Here is an 18,588-nt window from a genome sequence, read left to right on the forward strand (position 1 = left end):
TTATACACCATATTGAAGTCATCTCCCAACACAATATTATAAGTTGGGTATCTACATTTCAGATCCTTAATAAGATTATTGATTTTGGAAAGTAAGCTCTTATTCTGGTTTATATTATTGTATCCATAAATATTCCCTAAAATGATAAAAGAGTGCTCAATTGACAAAACACTTCACCCTCACAACCATTTCACCTGTATCTGAATGAGAGTTTCATATGTGTGCGTGTGTGTGAATGTATTTCATATGTGTCTGTATGAGCATTTCATATGTATGTGTGAGTCCGTTCCACCTGTAGGCCTATCTGTATGAGCATTTCATATGTATGTGTCTGTGAATGTGTTTCATACAAGTCTATATGGGCGTTTCATATGTATGAATGCGCCCATCTCATGTGTATCTGTACGAACATTTCATAAGTATGTGTATGTGAATGCGTTTCACATTGTCACATTGTCATTCACATTCACATTGTCACATTGAATGTGTCTATATGAGCGTTTCACATATATGTGTGTGAGTTTTCAGTACTATGGATGCGTGTGTAAAAGTTTCACATGTGAATGCATATGTGTTTCATATGTGTTTGTGTAACAAAAGTCTGAAATATTTCCTAAACGGCCCCTCATAAAATTACCTACACTCTTAGCGCCTTTGTAGCTACTCATGGCTGCGTCCTAAACCATATTGTGTTACAGTGCGTGTCGGCAAGATACACTTGTGCCAGTCGATTTAAATGTCTTAACATTGGACACCTCAGTGAAAAGTGTTAGATTCAGCTTTTGTATTAATTATTTTACACCATCTCGCAACCTGTCGAGGTCAACGACGATTTGAATGCTCTCTAAAGCGAGCGCCCTCTAAAATTAAGGCTTATAATGGTACACATGGCCGTCATGGTTTCTGGAACAAATATCCAGTGTTTTAATTTGGGTCCTGTCTGTTATGTAAGGCGAACATGAGAGACGACCAATCATAGACTAGACAGCCTTTCATCGGCGATTCCTGCGTAAGTACTTAAATCGTGTACTTGCAATGGTTTTGCCTCCGCTTTGACCGAGTGAGCAGTGAGAAAGAAATGGCTCCAGGCATCAAGACCGTGTTTTGTGTGTGTTTCTTCCTTGTATTGTCTGGTAAGTAGTTTAAAACGTCATTATCTGGGGATTTTAAATAGTTATGATTAGGTTTGTCATATGTCTTTTTTTATGTAACAAACCTGTACGTTAATTGCTTTCAGATTGAGACCATTAGTAGAACCAGCGTGGTTCAGTTTACATAATATTTTAAAAAGTCTGATAAATAATAAGACATTTCAACGCAAGTAAAAAAAAAAAACTCAGTTGAACAGCTAACTCTGTAACTCTTAATATGTGCTTTGTGGATGTTTAAGACGTGCTTTGTCATTGTACCAATTCAACGTCAGAAATACCACATATTGCGTATTCTCGGTCGAAAATTCTCCTCTCATCGTGGGCTATACCATTAGTTAATCCCGTGTTAATACTGAGTTAACTGAACATTAATAGCTATACATCATATGCCTGTTGCTCTTGTTGCTTTTGTGATATACGTTTCATGTATCTTAATACATGAATTATATTATGCAATGAATTAATATATAAATTCACGATTCAATGTTTAAGGGTATGTCTAATGTTATGCTAATGCATGAGTGAAAGAACCATGAAAGATGGTTTTTTTTTTTACATTTCCAGGGGGAGTTTTAATTGAAAAGGCAGATTTACGATTGCAGCTATTGAGTTAGCTGTTGCAATCTGGTTCATCTTGCTGACATGGGTATCTCAGTTCAAATATTGATTTTGGCAGGGGTGGGGGTGGGGGGAAATATTCTTTGTAAAAAACTGGGAAATACTGGGGAAGTAGGCCATTTTGGACAATATTTGGAAAATCGTTTAAGCAGAGACACTAAAAGCAAGCAAATTGTCTTGTTTGCACATTTTATGTCAACTGAGTTTTGAATTAGTCTTCTTAATTGACAATTTCATTTACAGATATGACATGAAATTCGCTTCTCTGTGTATTTAGTATGTTTTATGGATACATGTAACTTGCACCTTTTAATTTTTGTGATGCTGCATTTCCCTTTGCCTAGCTACAGTTTACTAATATTGCAAATGCTCATCTGATATACCCTTGAGATACTGATATTGTGTTATATTGTCACCCTTGTGCACTTCTTAGGAAGCTGTATTTAATCATTTAAAAATGGCTTCAATCCCAATGTCCTCTCTATTTGATAGAAATCAGTAACACAATTACGTAATGTGAGGTCCATAAGGGAAATGTTGCAATCACTGTTTTAATGGATGCTGTAATCAGACACGAGACACAGTTCAGTAAAAAATAACAATCTGCTACTGATTTGGGTGATCCTAATTAATCTGGCAGCCTTGTTAATTGCAAAAGGGCATCAGGAACAAGGTCTGGGCTGTTTAAAGGATACAATTCTCTGAATTACCTACTTCTTTCCCATGAGGATGGCTGCACAGGAATTTTTTGGAGTCCACAATTTTGAACAGTTCCCTTTTTGCAATCAATGTCATTGTTATGTATGATATGTGCTCCTGGGGAGGGAGCTAGGTTATTCTTGTAACTTGCAGCCAAGCACCTGGCCAGAGCATTTATATAGTAACTCTGCACTTGTGCACTTTCTCTAAAGGGGAAGACAGTCTCCAGATTGCAAGCACAGACATCTTCAAGAGTCATGGAGGAGCAAAAGACAATCCATTAATGCAATATGTCCTTAATAATTCACTGAGGGAGCATCCAGTATTAGAGAAACTCAGACTCGTAAGTAGATTTTGATTAGTGCTGCACACACACACACACACACACACACACAAACTCACTCTCACACAGACCAACCATCCTCTGAGAACTCAAAGTAGGAACCTCTATTTCTTCTTCTGTTTATTTACTTATTAATCAAACTCAAATGTTATTTTTTCATAGTTCATATGTCTAAATATAAGAATGTGTTTTCACTGGGACATATTTTGGCATGTCCTTGCCAGGAAAACCATTTATTGTGATAGTAGTACATAGTGATATGAGGGCAGTAGTACAGCCAATAGATTTCGTTACAACACTTCAGGAATGTTTTGTGACGATATGTTAAGGTGTTTTCCTGCTGTCAGAACAAACAGGTTTAATAATCCAAAGGGGTAATCCACAAAACAAAGTCAGGGCAGGCAGAGTCAAAAACCAGGCAGACATGGCGACCAAAACCACAGGGCAAGAATGAAGAACAAAGTCAGGAAAAACAGGCAAAGTCCAAAACCAGAAAAACACAGCAAACATTCCACAAATCAGGTCCAGAAATCGAAGTCAAGAATAAACAGGCAAAGCAAAAGGAACCAACAGGCAAACCAGAACAGACGGCAAGTAGCGAAACAGCAAACTGAGACGAACTGGCAAACAAGACAGAGACAAGCAGGGTAGATATAAGGCTAGGCTGATGAGGTGATGGGAAGCAGGTGTGCTGGCAGGCAGGTGGAGACAATCAGGTGGGCGTAGACAGGGCGGAGACCGGGGCAGGGCTAGAACACAAGGAAAACAAAAGCACATGGACAGGGAAAAGAAAACAACCGGCTAAGACGCCACAGTCATGACACCTGCATTAAACAATGAGGGCATATTTATCTTAATCTTCTTGTACAGTGAATATACTGCAGACATTTCCCAGTAACAATGTTTGAGCAGATCAGAAGTGTTTTTGACATTAGGCACTCATCATTTTGTCTTGCTTCTCAGGACGTTACTAATTTCGTCATTGAAAGATTCCATGGCAAAGTTTGAGAAGTACTGTATGTTGTAATTTACATTTGTATCTCACTCCACGTTTTCCAGAGAACGCTCAAAGACCGCTGGTACTTCATCATGGTGGCTGCGGAGCAAGCTCAGCTGATGGCCAACCTGGCAAGAGCAATCAAAGCTAAAAAGGCCATTGAAATAGGTAGCTAATCTATCAGTCCTGCTTTCTTTTTTATCCCACTCAGTAACTGTGACTGGACTTAGCAGCCCTACTACTGACTTTCTCACTGACTAAATGATTTAGACCATGCATTGGTTGCAAGAGTAATATTTTACCACTCTGGGCTAAAATCCCAGAGAGGAACCCACAGCCAGCAGGCCTCTGTACTTCTTATCTTTTATCAAGTACTTGTTTATTCTTCTACTAGGTAATTTGAACTTTAATTTACCAATAAATGCTTATTCAAGTGCCAGTTCAGCATAACCAAAATGACTGGTAAAAATTGTGTTTGCATTGAAGAAGAGTAGTGTTTGGATAATTTTTTTTTTTTAAATTTGGGAGTATTTGGGAACGATATGACTTTGATGTGTGCAAATAAACTAAGATTGAAGTGTAACATTTTTAAGCAGAGGAAATAATATATATAATATTTTAATAATAAATAATAATAAAAAATGGATAGTGATATTTTATTTTATTTTTTTATAGCTGTTTTTCATTACTTTCTAGTCAGAGATATAAATAAATATGGAGTATTTATAATAGTATAAGTCTATTCATTCATTTCCAATTTTCATATCTTGTCTGAAACACGGATTATTATTGTTGCATAATGAAAGCCCACAGCTAGAAGTCATTTGTGTTTGATTTCCATTAGCACAGTATTTGTGTGGGGATAATCTTCATGGCCTAGTTATTGTCACAGTATGGAGTATTGATAATAGCGCTCAGTCCACTGTTCCAGTACCTACGTGAGTCCAATATGTAAAGAGATAGGAATGAAAGCCTGAGTGAGTATCTCTTTGTTTCTGCACTGTATGCTGGGTAAATATAACAATAAACAAAAGAATAAATAATAATAACAAGGGACCTGATATGAAAGACTACATTGGTATAAAGAGGTGTGGTACTTTATGAAAGACTCTGCTGGTATGTGTTTTAGGAATGTACACAGGCTACAATGCTCTTAGCCTGGCACTGGCTTTACCAGATGATGGTCGTGTGGTGGCTTGTGAGGTTGTTGAAAACTACACCAAAATCGCTGAGCCCTTCTTTAAAGAGGTGAGCTGAATAGAGGGGGCACTCTGATAATACTATCACTACTGTAGCATGGCTAGCAAAGCTAATGCTAATGCTATCACTATGTTTCAACGGAAATACATTGGACCATCTGAACTGCTCACTGTTTGAAATATGTTTACTGTCACCACGCTGAGAAATGTGATACATTAGATGAACATTTTTAATATAATCCTCACTAGGGGTGTGCAAAAATATCGTTTTTTCTCGATTAATCGTTTTTTGAAATTCGTCAAATTGTAAAATGTATGGATCCATCTTTTAGGCTAATATGCATTTTATCCGGTTTTCTAGGTTCATTTCCGAAATGGTTAAACACAACCAAAGAATTAAATAGACGGGCTCTGACATAGCCTAACTGTAGGATTAAAGGCAATTACTAGTCCCCTCCCCCCCCCCCCCCCCCCCGAATCAATATCGAATCAGAATCTAATCAAATCGGATTGAATCGAATCGTTAGCTTGTGAATCAGAATCGAATTGAATCTGGGCATCTGTGCCAATACCCAGCCCTAATCATCACATTGTAGTTACTTGCTGTTTTAATTTGTCGTTTACTATGTTGCAAAACTTTCATCATTCTGCTTTTCATGAGAGTGTGACAAAACTAGTATTCTAATACCTTTCCTGTGCTTCAAACTCACCATTAACAGCACTAATCTGTTGAGCCTAACCTCAGCATGTCACAACCTGGCAAACCTGAAAGTCTGTGTTCTTTTTTTCAGGCTGGTGTCGAGCATAAAATGGACGTCCACCTACAACCAGCCCTGAAAACGCTTGGTAAATGCTTACGATGCAGACATGAATTATTTCAGCTAAATATTGTTATATGTTAAATATATGTTCTGTTATCTTAGAGGTTCAATTACATTTTTAAACTGTTTTTGCCTTCATAGATGATCTCCTTGCTGCTGGGGAAGCGGAAACCTTTGACTTTGTCTTCATTGACGCAGACAAGAAGAATTATGACAACTACTATGAGAAGTCCCTTCAGCTTATAAGAAAGGGAGGCATCATTGCCATTGACAATGTGAGTATTACAGACTGGCCAATTAGAACACAGTGAGGTCTTTGTTTTAAACTCTGCAGTATCCTGCAGGCAAAACGGTTACCCTCCCTCACTTTAAAATATCCTACTGAAAATGGGTGGCACAGTTGGTGCATTGGGAGTATAAGGAAATCCAGCAACCTCTGGCACAGAAAAATAAATACCTTAATCATGGGTGATAATGTTCACCACTATTTTACCACTGTCTCAACACCATTTTTGGTACTGTCTTTCCCTGAAGGAGGGGTGAGGTCATTCCTGTTTCTGTCATCTAACTGTCTTCTTTTCCAGGTTTTGTGGAGTGGGAAGGTCGTGAACCCACCAGAGGGTGACCTGTCCACCCAGAGCATCGACCAGCTGAATAAGAAACTTCACAAAGATGACAGGATCGATCTGAGCATGCTCACTGTGGGGGATGGCCTGACACTGGCATTTAAACGCTGATTAACAGCAGTAATGCTAAATAGCCATAGAATTAGATGTCACTTCATATCCTTGTGGCATGACTAGACAGTTACATATGTGTTCCTGTAGTAACACTGTTCACAATACATACAATAATTACGGTATTGGACCAAATATAAGGTTGCTCTGATTAGAAGCCCACCACTCGTTTCAAAGGAGGGAATTTATGATACCCAAAACATTTTCCAATTCTAGCAGTCAGCGGGGACCATTGGAGCTTTTTTTTTTGTACACTAACAAGTTTTGAAATCTGGTATGCCACCAACAGCTTTTTACATGTATCACAAAAAACAAAAATAGAATTGTAATTTGTAAAAATATAGGCTGCTACCTTGGTCAGCTAGAACCCTGTGCATTTCTAAAGTATAGTTTAAAGTGATATATTTGTGTGATTGTGATTATTATTAATAATGTCTGTGGGAAGATTTTTTCCCATATAGAGGTTGTTTCCTCCTTTCTCACGACATGAGTCATATAATGTTAATGTCGTACTTAATAATATCGGTCAAGTGCATGAAGTAAAAAGGAAGAAATTATCTGGTTTGTGCGTGCGTGGATGTTTTAATCTCATCACCAGGCACCACTGGCGGCAGTTAGCAGTACTAAATTAAAAAATCTGTGATGGCACGGCATAAGAGTGACATGAAAGAAATACATAAATGTCTTGCATACCTATATGTTATATAATGTGGTCAGGCTTTCTCTCACATACTGACATACTGTGTATTAACTGTACTGAAATAAATGTGCAGATTTACATGGGAAAACCCAAATTACACCATATGGGAGGGGGAGGTGTGGCTGTTGATGAGTTACAGGTTTAGTATGTGTTTCACTTAGCTTCAGTGTTAATGTTTGGCTCACAGCAGTCTCTTGAGAAAAAAAGAGTTTGTTATTTAATGATGAAGAATGATGGAACACACCTTCATATACCATAAGATAAAGGACAGGTCTGTCCGTCATCCACTGAGGTAAATTCCAACTTCTGCTTTGAGGGGTTGGAGGCCTTGGCTACTGCATGGGTGCACTGTGACTTCACAAGTTTAAACAGATTTGCTCTGAATACTTGATCATTGTGTTACATGTATGTTTACTTTTTTAAAAACATTAACCAATATATTCATTATATGGATATAGAAAAGAGCTGAAATAAGGGTTTTGAAGGTACAAAAAACATTAAATCATATAAAGTAAATAACTGAAGACCTTTCCAATTGTGCTCATCTCTGTACTCCATGATGCAGAATTATGTAGACAATATAGGAATAATTGTTATAATAAATTATTGATAACTACAATAAATGTAAATCAGTAATAATTACAATAACAAATGACAGCCATAATAGATAGAGGTCATTATAATGATATGAGTCACATGAACTCTTTCTCTGCATAAGTAAGCAACATGATGAATGTGAAGTCCTTTCTGTCCATTTCTGTAGATGGAATTTTGATAACAAAGAGGTGTGGTTGCCTTTCTCGTGGTTTTGGGTGAGTTCATTATCCGTAATGGAAACAGAAATTTGTAAATGCACAGCTGTTAGTCAAAGCGCAGTTATGTGGGTGTCCCCTGTAGGGCCTTATTGTTTGTTTTTGTTAACTTTTCATTTTGCGTTTCCTCATTTTGCTGTGGCCTATAAATGCCAACCAGATGAACCAAGTTCTTACTTCCACAAGGGGAATCGAAAGACAGCAGTCCCAATATCGCTCTACTGCTTTTCAACATGAGGGGCCTCATTTATTAAAACAAATTGCCTAGAAACCATGCTACATTTGATCTAAGATCATTTCTGAAATGTGCGTACGTGTTATTCAGAGAAAATGAACGTACGCACAAAAAAAAACGTGTGTACGCCACTCTCCCAGATGTGAAATCTATAAATCACAAATGATCTTGAAATTGTGCGCAGTTGAATGGTTTTAGATCTCCGCCTTGCAAACACCCCCTAATTAATTTCATTAGCATATAAAGGAGCTCGAATCAGCTCGGCAAACGGTACCTGCTTATCAGCCATTCGTCATCATGCGCAAAGACGTCTGCCCTTCCCTTCTTACTGCGCGGTTGGCGATATCTTCGAGAAGTGCCAATGCTGCCATTGTTCCTCTTGCAAACCACTGCATTATTGGACATATTACAGCCTATAGATTGGCCGAAATGTACACCTGTGGAACCACAATATGTAGGCTATATTAAATAAATTTCCCTCAAGGATGTGGCAATTATGCTAATAGGGCTAGTTTTGGAAAATCAATGTGTGTTTTTGTTTTGTTTTCCACAAGTAGCATAGCTTATGTTGTTTTAATTTATTAATAACTTTATTGTGCAAACCAATACGTATAGTCTAAGCAATATGTTCATTCTGGCAATACAACAGCATCTACTACTACTACTACTACTACTACTACTACTATTATTATTATTAATAATAATAATAATAATAATACAGTAGTCCCCCCTTATCCAGCGGATGCCTGAAACCGCGGATAGTACCGAACCCTATTATACACATGTTTTTCCTATACATAAGAGACTAATGGGCGGGTAACGTATACAGCGTGGATACGCTGGACAAAGGGATGATTCACGTCCCGGGCGGGGCGGCGCGAGATTTCATCACGCTACTCAGAACGGACAGAACAGAATGTAAAACTTTTGAATTGTTTATTTCGGGAATTTTCCATTTAATATTTTCGCACCGCGGTTGACTGCGGGTAACTGAAACCGTGGAAAGCGAAACCGCGGATAAGGGGGGACCACTGTAATAATAATGAGGAGACAATTAGGCTGCAGACGACATGCTGGCTCTAGATTTCCGAAAACCTGCAGTATACTCCAACATTGCCACGTGCGTACGCCAAGTTGGAACCTGACGTGGAGCTAAGTAGCCTACTTTTCCACGTCAGAGACCGTTTGGCGCTCTTAGATTTCCGAATACCTGCTGTACTCCAACATTGCCACAGGGAAATGTGCGTAGGCCTGCGCCAAGTTGAAACCTGACGTGGAGCTTAGTACTTTTCCATGTCAAAGACCGTTTTTATAAATCTGAACTTTGGCGTGGATTTGAGCGTACGCACACGTACGCAACTAAAAACATATTGGGGCAATTGCTATGTCGTTAGCTTAGCTGTGATTTAGAGTTTAACAAGGTTTTAAACGCGCAAGTTGTGGGAAAAGTCATAGAAGTCATAGAAGATACGCAGGACAGTGGGCCGCCAGGAGAGGTGTGAGTAACGGTGGTTTAATCTACTGCTGATGTTTAGATTGATCTCAGCTACTTTCTTCAAGAAATCTCATATCAGCCACTAGAGGTCACTTTTTGTGTGTATTTGCTTAAACCTGATACTGAATTGGTTTAAGGAGAGACTAAACCATCTCATCTGCAGAATGAGACCTACATCACATCCTACACACAAACTGTAGTAGGCCTAATATTTTGTTAGCCTGATGTCTGCTCCCATGTAGGCCTATGTCGTCACTTACTTTGACTGTGTGAAATAAAAGTTATATAGGCACATTTCTTTATTTAGTCCTATAATTAAGGTTTGTGGAGATAACTCTCTACATCTTCTTCGTAAAATTGTAGGCTGTTTTTTTTTCCAATCACAAAGACAGACGACAAAACACGCTTAATCTAAATAGTGAAATCTATATTCATCACCAGCATTTTTGGCACCGTCAATTTTCATGTATACGTGTTCGATTGCTAAATTGTTATTATATATATATATATAATAACAATTTAGCAATCGAACACGTTTATTTATTTCACACAGTCTTATCCAAAACAAATGTGTATGCACATCCTTGAGTAATGATAATCATTCAAACACGATCCAGACCAAAATGCTTATAACTAGAGGGTTACAATAAAGTTGTAACTTTAGTTCCCTTTCAGACACTTCAATGACGACAGGATCCAGGAAGGATCTTATTTATTTATTGCAGGGAAATAAACTTTTTTTGGCGGACGTGAAGTCAATTGTATAAGAAATAAATTAGCGTAATAACAATCACAATAGACTATAATATTTACATTACATCGAGGATCCAACTTGCAAAGAATCCTAAATTATGTCATTAAGTGGCATTCTATGTTAACTCTAACTCTATGTTCTGGCAGAGAATGGCTGCATCCGAATACTCAGTATGCACTAACTTCGACTAAGAACGTAGGCCTACTACCTGACCACTACTGTAGTAGGCTACGTTCTATGAGTATGCGAGCGAGTAGTAAGGACAAAATTTGGACGTACTGCGCCGCCATCCTACCTGTCCTTTGACCTCTGATGTTTACATGTTTACATCAGTCTGCTTTACTTAGCTGACTGTCAACCTGAGGTAAAACGAAAAGGTAATGTTACGTAACAAGCCGTAACAAGAAAAATGAAAAGTGCAACTTCAATAAAACTTGGTCGAGTAGCAAAATGCTGTGTTACAACTTTGTCCAAGTCATCATCAAAGAATCGAACCAATACATTGAAAATTCTGTCCATGTTGCGGTTTGTGGACTCGTCAACGTTCTGTGAAAACATCTCTTTTGGCAGCTTGTGCGCTAAACATTGCCTAATGTGACAGGCAATGCCGTGAGTGGATAGGTAGCTGGCCTGTGCATTTGACAAGTTTGGAGAGTGCAGTTCTGTCCTGTGGTATTTTGCATAGGTCAGCTTGCGCTTGCGCTATCCTGAAAGACAGGTCAGTTCCGCTATAAATGCGGACTTTATGATTGCACACGCGGTCTTGGATGGACGAAGTGGTAGTAGCTACAGTGGCCACAGCTCCTGGCAACGCTGATGTATAACGGCCCGAACAGCTGCTTTGTGTGATCTATTGGATCATGCCGATACAATACCTTTTGCCGCTTGTACCATACTGGATTTTTTTTCGAACACACGGTGCAAAGCAGCTCCCGGGCTCGTTTAATTTGTGACAACATACGCCAAACGTTTGTCCGTCATTACCGTTTTCATCTAGCCAAGCCAATCGCCATTTATTTTTTCACCCCCGTTCTATTGTGCTTGTGTCTGCGCCAACCTTCACAACCTTCGCTTCCATGCTCCATCTATTTTAATGCATGTTAGCCTATTGTGCAGTAATCAACTGATACAGTCCTCGCAAATACTTCCTGGCACCGCCTTACAGAAAGTTGAAAACTAGTTGCAGATTGGAGAAGAACAGTGCTCTCGTGCCAGTACGTCGCCTAAACAGGCTGCCGTTGGTTAAAACTCGTCCGAAAAAAAAAACACCACGTCAATGATTGTTTTTAATAAAATTGCGTTCCGGTCTGGTAATATCAGTGCCCGTATACGCTAGTAATAATTAATTGCCTAAATTAATCTAAAATCTCTGCACGCCGGATTTCCGTCGTGGGGCCGGAGATCTTTAACCCATGTGAATTGCCTCGCGGGCCGGATCAAACTGCCTTGCGGCCCGGAGAACAGACGTTCCCCACCCCTGATCAACATAGACGGGCTCTGGTTCTGGGTAGATCTCCAACTTCCGGTTTCCAGACAGTTTAACTGTGAATCAGCTGAACCCGTGCATGTTGTATATACACAGCAACCACGTTTATCTTGTGATACTTCCTTTTTAAGTAATACAGTTCTAAAGCGCAGCTAAGCTAGCTGACAGAGCAATTGCCCCTGTATGTTAAAATAAAAATCCCTGAAATGTGGTTTTAACTAGGGATGCACCAATTTTGAAATTCTGGGCCGATACTGATGTTTAAAACATTTTTTTCCGTTAGCCGATGCCGATACCGATTTTTTTAAAATTTGTTATTTATTCCCCATTTTTACACCCCATTCAGGGTGGGAGCAGGGTAAGTAGGGGAGAATCGGGACGAAATTAACACTTTTCAGATAAACGTCATTTTAAAAGATAACGTTACAGACAGAAACTGATTTTCGTTGTGATCAACAACTCACATGTGTGTTCTATCAATACCAGGTGCTATTTTTCACAAATGTGGAACGATTACGGTATAATTTGACTTTGAACGGAAGTTGCGCATTCCCAGGTAGCAAACTAACGTGTAGAACGCGTTTTTTTCGGTGTTAACTTGGTTATAGGAACGTTCAGAATTCGGCCAGAATAACGTTCGTTTTAGGTTAAAGTGTAGGTTCCCGAATACGTTTTATACACATTTCAAATTGGTTCAGAATAGGTGTCAAACATGTTTCGTACACGTTGTGAAAAGGTGTAAAGCACAACGTTTGAGGGAAATGGTGTGACAAACGTGTTATGCACGTTTAATTTACCTTTCAATATCGTCCACTAGACGTTTATTGAACGTGTCTGAAGAGATTACTTATGCCTCCGAATGAGCATAAAATTTATTTGGGCCTATGCTTTATAATAATATTTATGAGCAGGCCTATTTTACAACCTCAACACAAAACCAAGCAGAAGTTATGAATAATTTCAAATTGCCATATTTTATTAAAACAACAAGAGTGTCTGGCTTGGGCTAGGGCTACGCAGGTGGTGCTCCTCAGGTGGGCTGGGGGTGTACTCCCTTCATGGGCTGGGGCCAGCTGACATTCCTCTCTGAAAACAATACAAAAGGTGTAAGTTAATTAGCATGTGTTCAAGGCTAGATTTACAGATGCAATAGCCCAACTTATTTCCAAATAAACTGACAACGACAACCTACATGAAAATGTAAAGAGTTTGAATACAAATACTGATTGCAAGTACATTTGTAAGTCACTTATAATGGAGTTCAAGATTTAGACCCAAGGTCGTTACATCTTAGGCCAGGTTCACACTACACGATTTTAGCCCTGATTTTCCACTCGCCGATAGTTTTTGGAGATCAGCAAGAAAAGCCCCAGATCAGAGGCAAACTGGAATTCCCTCGGGGCTTGCAAATCGGCTCTCGATCGCTATGTGTGAATTGTTCAAAGACACCATCTGAGAGACTCGCAGATGTCTCGCAGACGTCTGACAGATATCTAGCAGGCTAAATATCTGGACCTGTTGGGGAGTCCATATCCTGTAGTGTGAACAGTGTTGTGACTGGCAGTGAGTGCGGCGACAAGCTACAGCCAATGAGAGCGCAAGACACGGGGTGAGGGGAAACCCCGGGAGGAGTTGTACAACATCAACAAGCATGGCTACAACAGAAGTTCCACGATCTGCTTGGACCCAAGAAATGGAGGAAAATTTGGTTGAACTTTGGCAGGAACACCAATGCCTTTTTGATGTTTTCAAAAAATAATAAATTCCTGCAGTACTGTGAATATGAATTCATGACTTAAGACTGTGACTCTTACATTACAATTTAATTACATAAACAATATCAGTAAGAGCAGTACCCTGTCAAAATACAAATATTTTGAGATGAGATTTTGGCCATATTGATTACAGAGCACAATATCTTTGTCTACAGTAGCCATTTTTGGAAGAAAAACATCCCTGTCTCGCATATGGTATCATGTCATTCCCCATGTCACTTCTTGCATGTGTTTTTGTGACAAAACGTAGTTTGGAGACCAGACAGATTCGTCGGAATTTCCTGCTGGTGAAAGATGTTGTAATGTGTGACCCCCTGTCGCTGATCAGTCACGTAGTGTGCAAACCACAACGGCTCCAAGATTCCTGATTATAAGACAGCAAGTTGTGTAGTGTGAACAGTACAGCGATCTGACGACTTTGAAAGTCATGTAGTGTGAACCTGGCCTTAGTAGTTAATTTCAATTGGTTTGGCTGATGTTTACATGATGTTGACATGATCCTGTAGGCTGTTAGTTAAGTAAAGTGAGTGGGTATTATGCATGAAATAGAGCTTTTAAAATGACCAAGCTAGCAACAGTAGACCATGCATTATGGTAACTAGGCTACTGCTGTCATGCAGAAAATCTCTAAGCCTACCTTGCCTGATCCACTCCTTTTAAAAGGGGCAGGTTTCAGGTATTCTGCAACCTACTTTTCAACATCAACAATTTTCACATTGGAGTGACACCTGGTGTAGGCCTCTGCATGAAAACACATCACAGCCTAATTACTAAGCCATTGCTTACGGAAAGGTTTCTTGTGGTAGGGAATATACACCAAAATGATTGCACTTACTTACTAAAACCTGCATGAGAGGCAGGTTGCGAAGCAGGCTTTTATCCTCCCTCTCGTGCTGTACCCTGGTCACAGCTCAGTGGTCCCTAGGTGGCTCATCATTCTTCTTACTGTCTTCCCTACCATGCTTGAGCCGTCTAGGGACAGGAGGGATATCTGTAAGAGTAAATAAGAATAGATTTATTTGTAGTCTGGCATTTAATATTCTTTTGAAGTTGTCAATTATGTTCAAGAAAATTGTATACATTTCCTTAATATCAATAATAATTGAAGTGCCAGGAAACACACCAGTTGTTTTCTGAAAGCTTCTTCAATGTTGATCCTTTGGCAGAGGAGGTCAAACTCCTCTTGCGTGCCACAGGGCCCAGGGAGTGGCTCAGCCGCCTCGCTTCTAACCAGTCTGGATGTACTCACCACTCATAAGACTTCTTGTTGCACCTCTAGTATTGCATCAAGTTATGGCTGCGCAAATGTGAGAAAGCGGTAGTTATTTTAAGTGCAGATTATTTTCATAACATAATTGATGATATGTATAATTTGTAAAAGTGTTCTAACAATTTAGTATAAAAAATGTCAGGTGCAGCTGTACTCACAGGCCATCATCGACATTAATTTCTTGAGGTCCACAATTTGATATATTGTCATCTGTCAAAGAGAGAAATATATGGTAAACATATCATATTCAGGCAGCCTGCTCTATTAAGTGGACCAATTATAACAAAAATGTTGTAGTTGTGAAGACATTCAGCTGTTTGGCTCTGGTGACAAAGTGGGTCAGTAGGTCTTTTGCATGTATGTGGTGGTGTTGCACTAATTTGGGGCAAACAAGAATTCCTAGAGCTATAGAAAGTTAGGAAATGCTCATATACATCTGGCCTCAAGATTCCTTTCAAAACTATTTTTCCAGTGTATAACATGAATTGATGGAATTCGGTTGTTTTCCATCGGTCTACCTCATCCAAACTTCTAGGTTTACGAGAACATGTTTGGCACTGATTGCCTCAAAGCAAACAAATGGTCATTTAAGGAAGAGATCTGTGCACTGCTAATTCTTGTATCTCTGTTTCCATGCATCCAGGTGAGGAGTAGCTTTTTCATGACACCAAGACAAGCCTGGTGCATATAGTCAACTGGAAATGCCTTGATCATGTCTATGCCACGATTCATGAATGGAGACACATTTTGATGGTGTTCAGTTTGTTTGCTCTCTAAATTGCTGGTATGTTACTCTCCCAAGCTAGACTCCCTTTTGTGTGCACTTGTCACACCCATAATAGCCTGAGTACTGTTTGGTCCCTTTTACCATTGCCCTAGCTGGTGCATCACATCCTTCACATTTCAGATGAATACTGATGCATTTTCCTTCGTGGACAATCCCCTCAGTAAGTAGCTTTTTCATTTCCTCTGTGGTTTCCGTGAGAAACTCCAGGTCACTTGGTTTTGTATTGCCACATGTTAGTGCAACTGGAAACACTGACAGTGGATTGTGATCAATGGCTGCTAAAACTGACCAAATAGTGGTTTTAGAACTTTTGAATAGGGGCAAACCGTCCACATTCAAAGACATGTTTACAACATTTGTGGTATCAGGAAGGGGGTACTTCTGTAAAGTCATTTTCAGCATCGTCTCTACTCCCAAATAAACATAGGCCAGCCCAGACTTGGCAGTCACGTTAACTGTTTTTTGTGTAAGAATCCTCAGTACACCATCTGTAACCCACCATCTTGGGTTGTTGAAAACAACATGTGTGATGTTGTTTTCAACAACCCAAGTCGCCAAGTCTTGTTTCAGTGAAACACTTTTCTCTAAGTCACTGACAGGAGACATGCTTTCTATGTCTATCTCTGCAAATTCAGTCACATCCATGACCATCAATGCCCCATGGCTATCCATGTCCATCAATTCCCCATGGCTTTCAGTTTCTTCAGTAAGTAAGGAGGTCTGAGAAGATAGCATACTGTTATTAATAGATGAGATGGTATTGGTCCTGTATGGATCTTGTCTGCCTGGTCTACATGCCTTCAAAGACCTTCTTTGTGCCGCTATCCATTTTCTGTCATAGCTCTTCTGTCTATCCCTATCCATTGTTCTCTGAAATGGATACAGTAAATCTGTTGTTATTTGATAACCTATGACAAAACTACATTCTACATATTAATTCAATTCAATTCAATTCATTTTTATTTGTATAGCGCTTTTTACAACACAAGTTGTCACAAAGCAGCTTTACATTGTTCCCAGGCCTGAGACCCCCTGAGAGCAAGCCAACAAGGCAACAGTGGCAAGGAAAAACTCCCTATCAGGAAGAAACCTTGAGCAGAACTGGGCTCATGGGGGGGCCCATCTGCTTCTGGTCGGCACTGGGCAGATAGAGTTAGACACAATATTATGCAATGTACATTTGTTATTGACAAACAATAGCAGTTAACAGTAGAGTGATTATAAGAATGTCTCCTAGGATGTCCGGGTCTTGGAATGCAGTTGGCTTTGATGGGCAGGGCAGCGAGGTAGCAGGACTGGAAAACGAGATGAGACGCTTGGGCTACAGCTCCGGACAGGAGCCTGGAGCAGGGAATAGGAAGCAAACAGAAAACAGTGGTTAGTGGATGATGAGAATATTAAAGTTAATTAGGCCTGAATCGCCAAATTGACACTCTTAAGTAAGCCATTTTTAAAGGCTTTGTATGATTTGTATGATTTTCGAGTGTAATATATTATTTAGCTGATGCTGCATAACCCATAAATTTATCTAATCTTATGTATTTATTTAGTATTTTATGTAATTGTTTGTGCAATAAGTTTGTATGAAATGCAATAATTTTCTCTCAATGAGTCTTCGTTTGTTTTAACAACTTTTATTTTGAAATTTTAGCAGCAAACGCTCACATCCACTCATATCCGGTTAGTTACTTGCGACCGTCGAGCGCGACGCATCAGCCGCATGTCAGTTGAGTCGTTGGATGGATATGCCATATGTGTTTCTGATGGCGCATTTCAGAAAGAGGCGAGTTGCAGTTTTATAATTATATATTTTCTTAAATGTTGTCTTTGGTTTATATGAAAAGTAGTAGTTTATATGTATTTAACAACTGTAGAATGGACCGACATGTCCAGTGGCAGATTTACCGTAATCAGCCACTTGATCGTTTCATGGGGCGTTAGCTTGTATCTTGTAAACTAACGTTAGCTGTGCTGTTAGCTTGGACTATTGAGGTTCGCTGGGCTCGCGAAGAGTGGGTTGGCGGTTAGTAAAGTAACGTTAACGTTATCTTAAGGATAGCTACCTAACGTTACCTAGAGTTTTGGCCATCATTAATGTTACGTCGACATTTTAACGTTATCGTTATTCCTCAGTGAGTGAGTAGACAAAGCCATTATACTGAGTGAACGTTAGGAAGCTAACGTTATCGTCACCAGTTAATTTGAATAAGTAGTACGGTGGTCGGTATTGCCATCATGTAATATTAGTGGATTGGTGGTCTTTAAAAAGCACTAACTTGTAACATTAACTACCTAACGATAGCTACCTTGCGCAAAATCATAACCTAAGTAACGTTATTGGGTATTTGTTTATCCATGACATTTATTTACATGCCATGTGTAACGGTAATAGTTCGCCGGCAATTTGTGTTTTGTTTTGATATTACCCCACGGATAGACGGGCGACATAGGAGAGAGACAAAGCGATCGGCTGGCATTCATTTTCCATGAGAGTTGGCGATTTACAGCGATAAAGTCGCTGCCGGTGTGAGCGCAGGGTAAGAGAGAAGTGGCCGCTGCAAAGCCAACTAGGTGGGGCTAAAATAGACTATAGGTCAATTATGGCGTCAGATTTATGTCATAAGTCGCGAGTTAACTGCTCAAATTCTCTCGCGCGTGTTTTCTGCGCTCGCGACTTTTGACATAAATCTGACGCCATAGTCAATTTTA

General features: G+C 39.5%; 1 protein-coding gene across 1 annotated transcript; it reads left to right on the forward strand.

The window, feature by feature from the left end:
* Positions 1-1,031: 1,031 nt before the first annotated feature.
* On the forward strand, positions 1,032-7,122 carry comtd1 (catechol-O-methyltransferase domain containing 1). Its single transcript, XM_036546919.1, has 7 exons — positions 1,032-1,133; positions 2,681-2,811; positions 3,871-3,976; positions 4,938-5,056; positions 5,799-5,853; positions 5,970-6,103; positions 6,413-7,122. The coding sequence occupies exons 1-7, from the start codon at positions 1,079-1,081 to the stop codon at positions 6,563-6,565; spliced, it is 753 nt and encodes a 250-aa protein (XP_036402812.1). The 5' UTR covers positions 1,032-1,078; the 3' UTR covers positions 6,566-7,122.
* The last annotated feature ends 11,466 nt before the right edge of the window (positions 7,123-18,588 follow it).

This window comes from Megalops cyprinoides, chromosome 15, assembly GCF_013368585.1.
Source record: "Megalops cyprinoides isolate fMegCyp1 chromosome 15, fMegCyp1.pri, whole genome shotgun sequence".
NCBI classification, from domain to species: Eukaryota; Metazoa; Chordata; class Actinopteri; order Elopiformes; family Megalopidae; genus Megalops; species Megalops cyprinoides.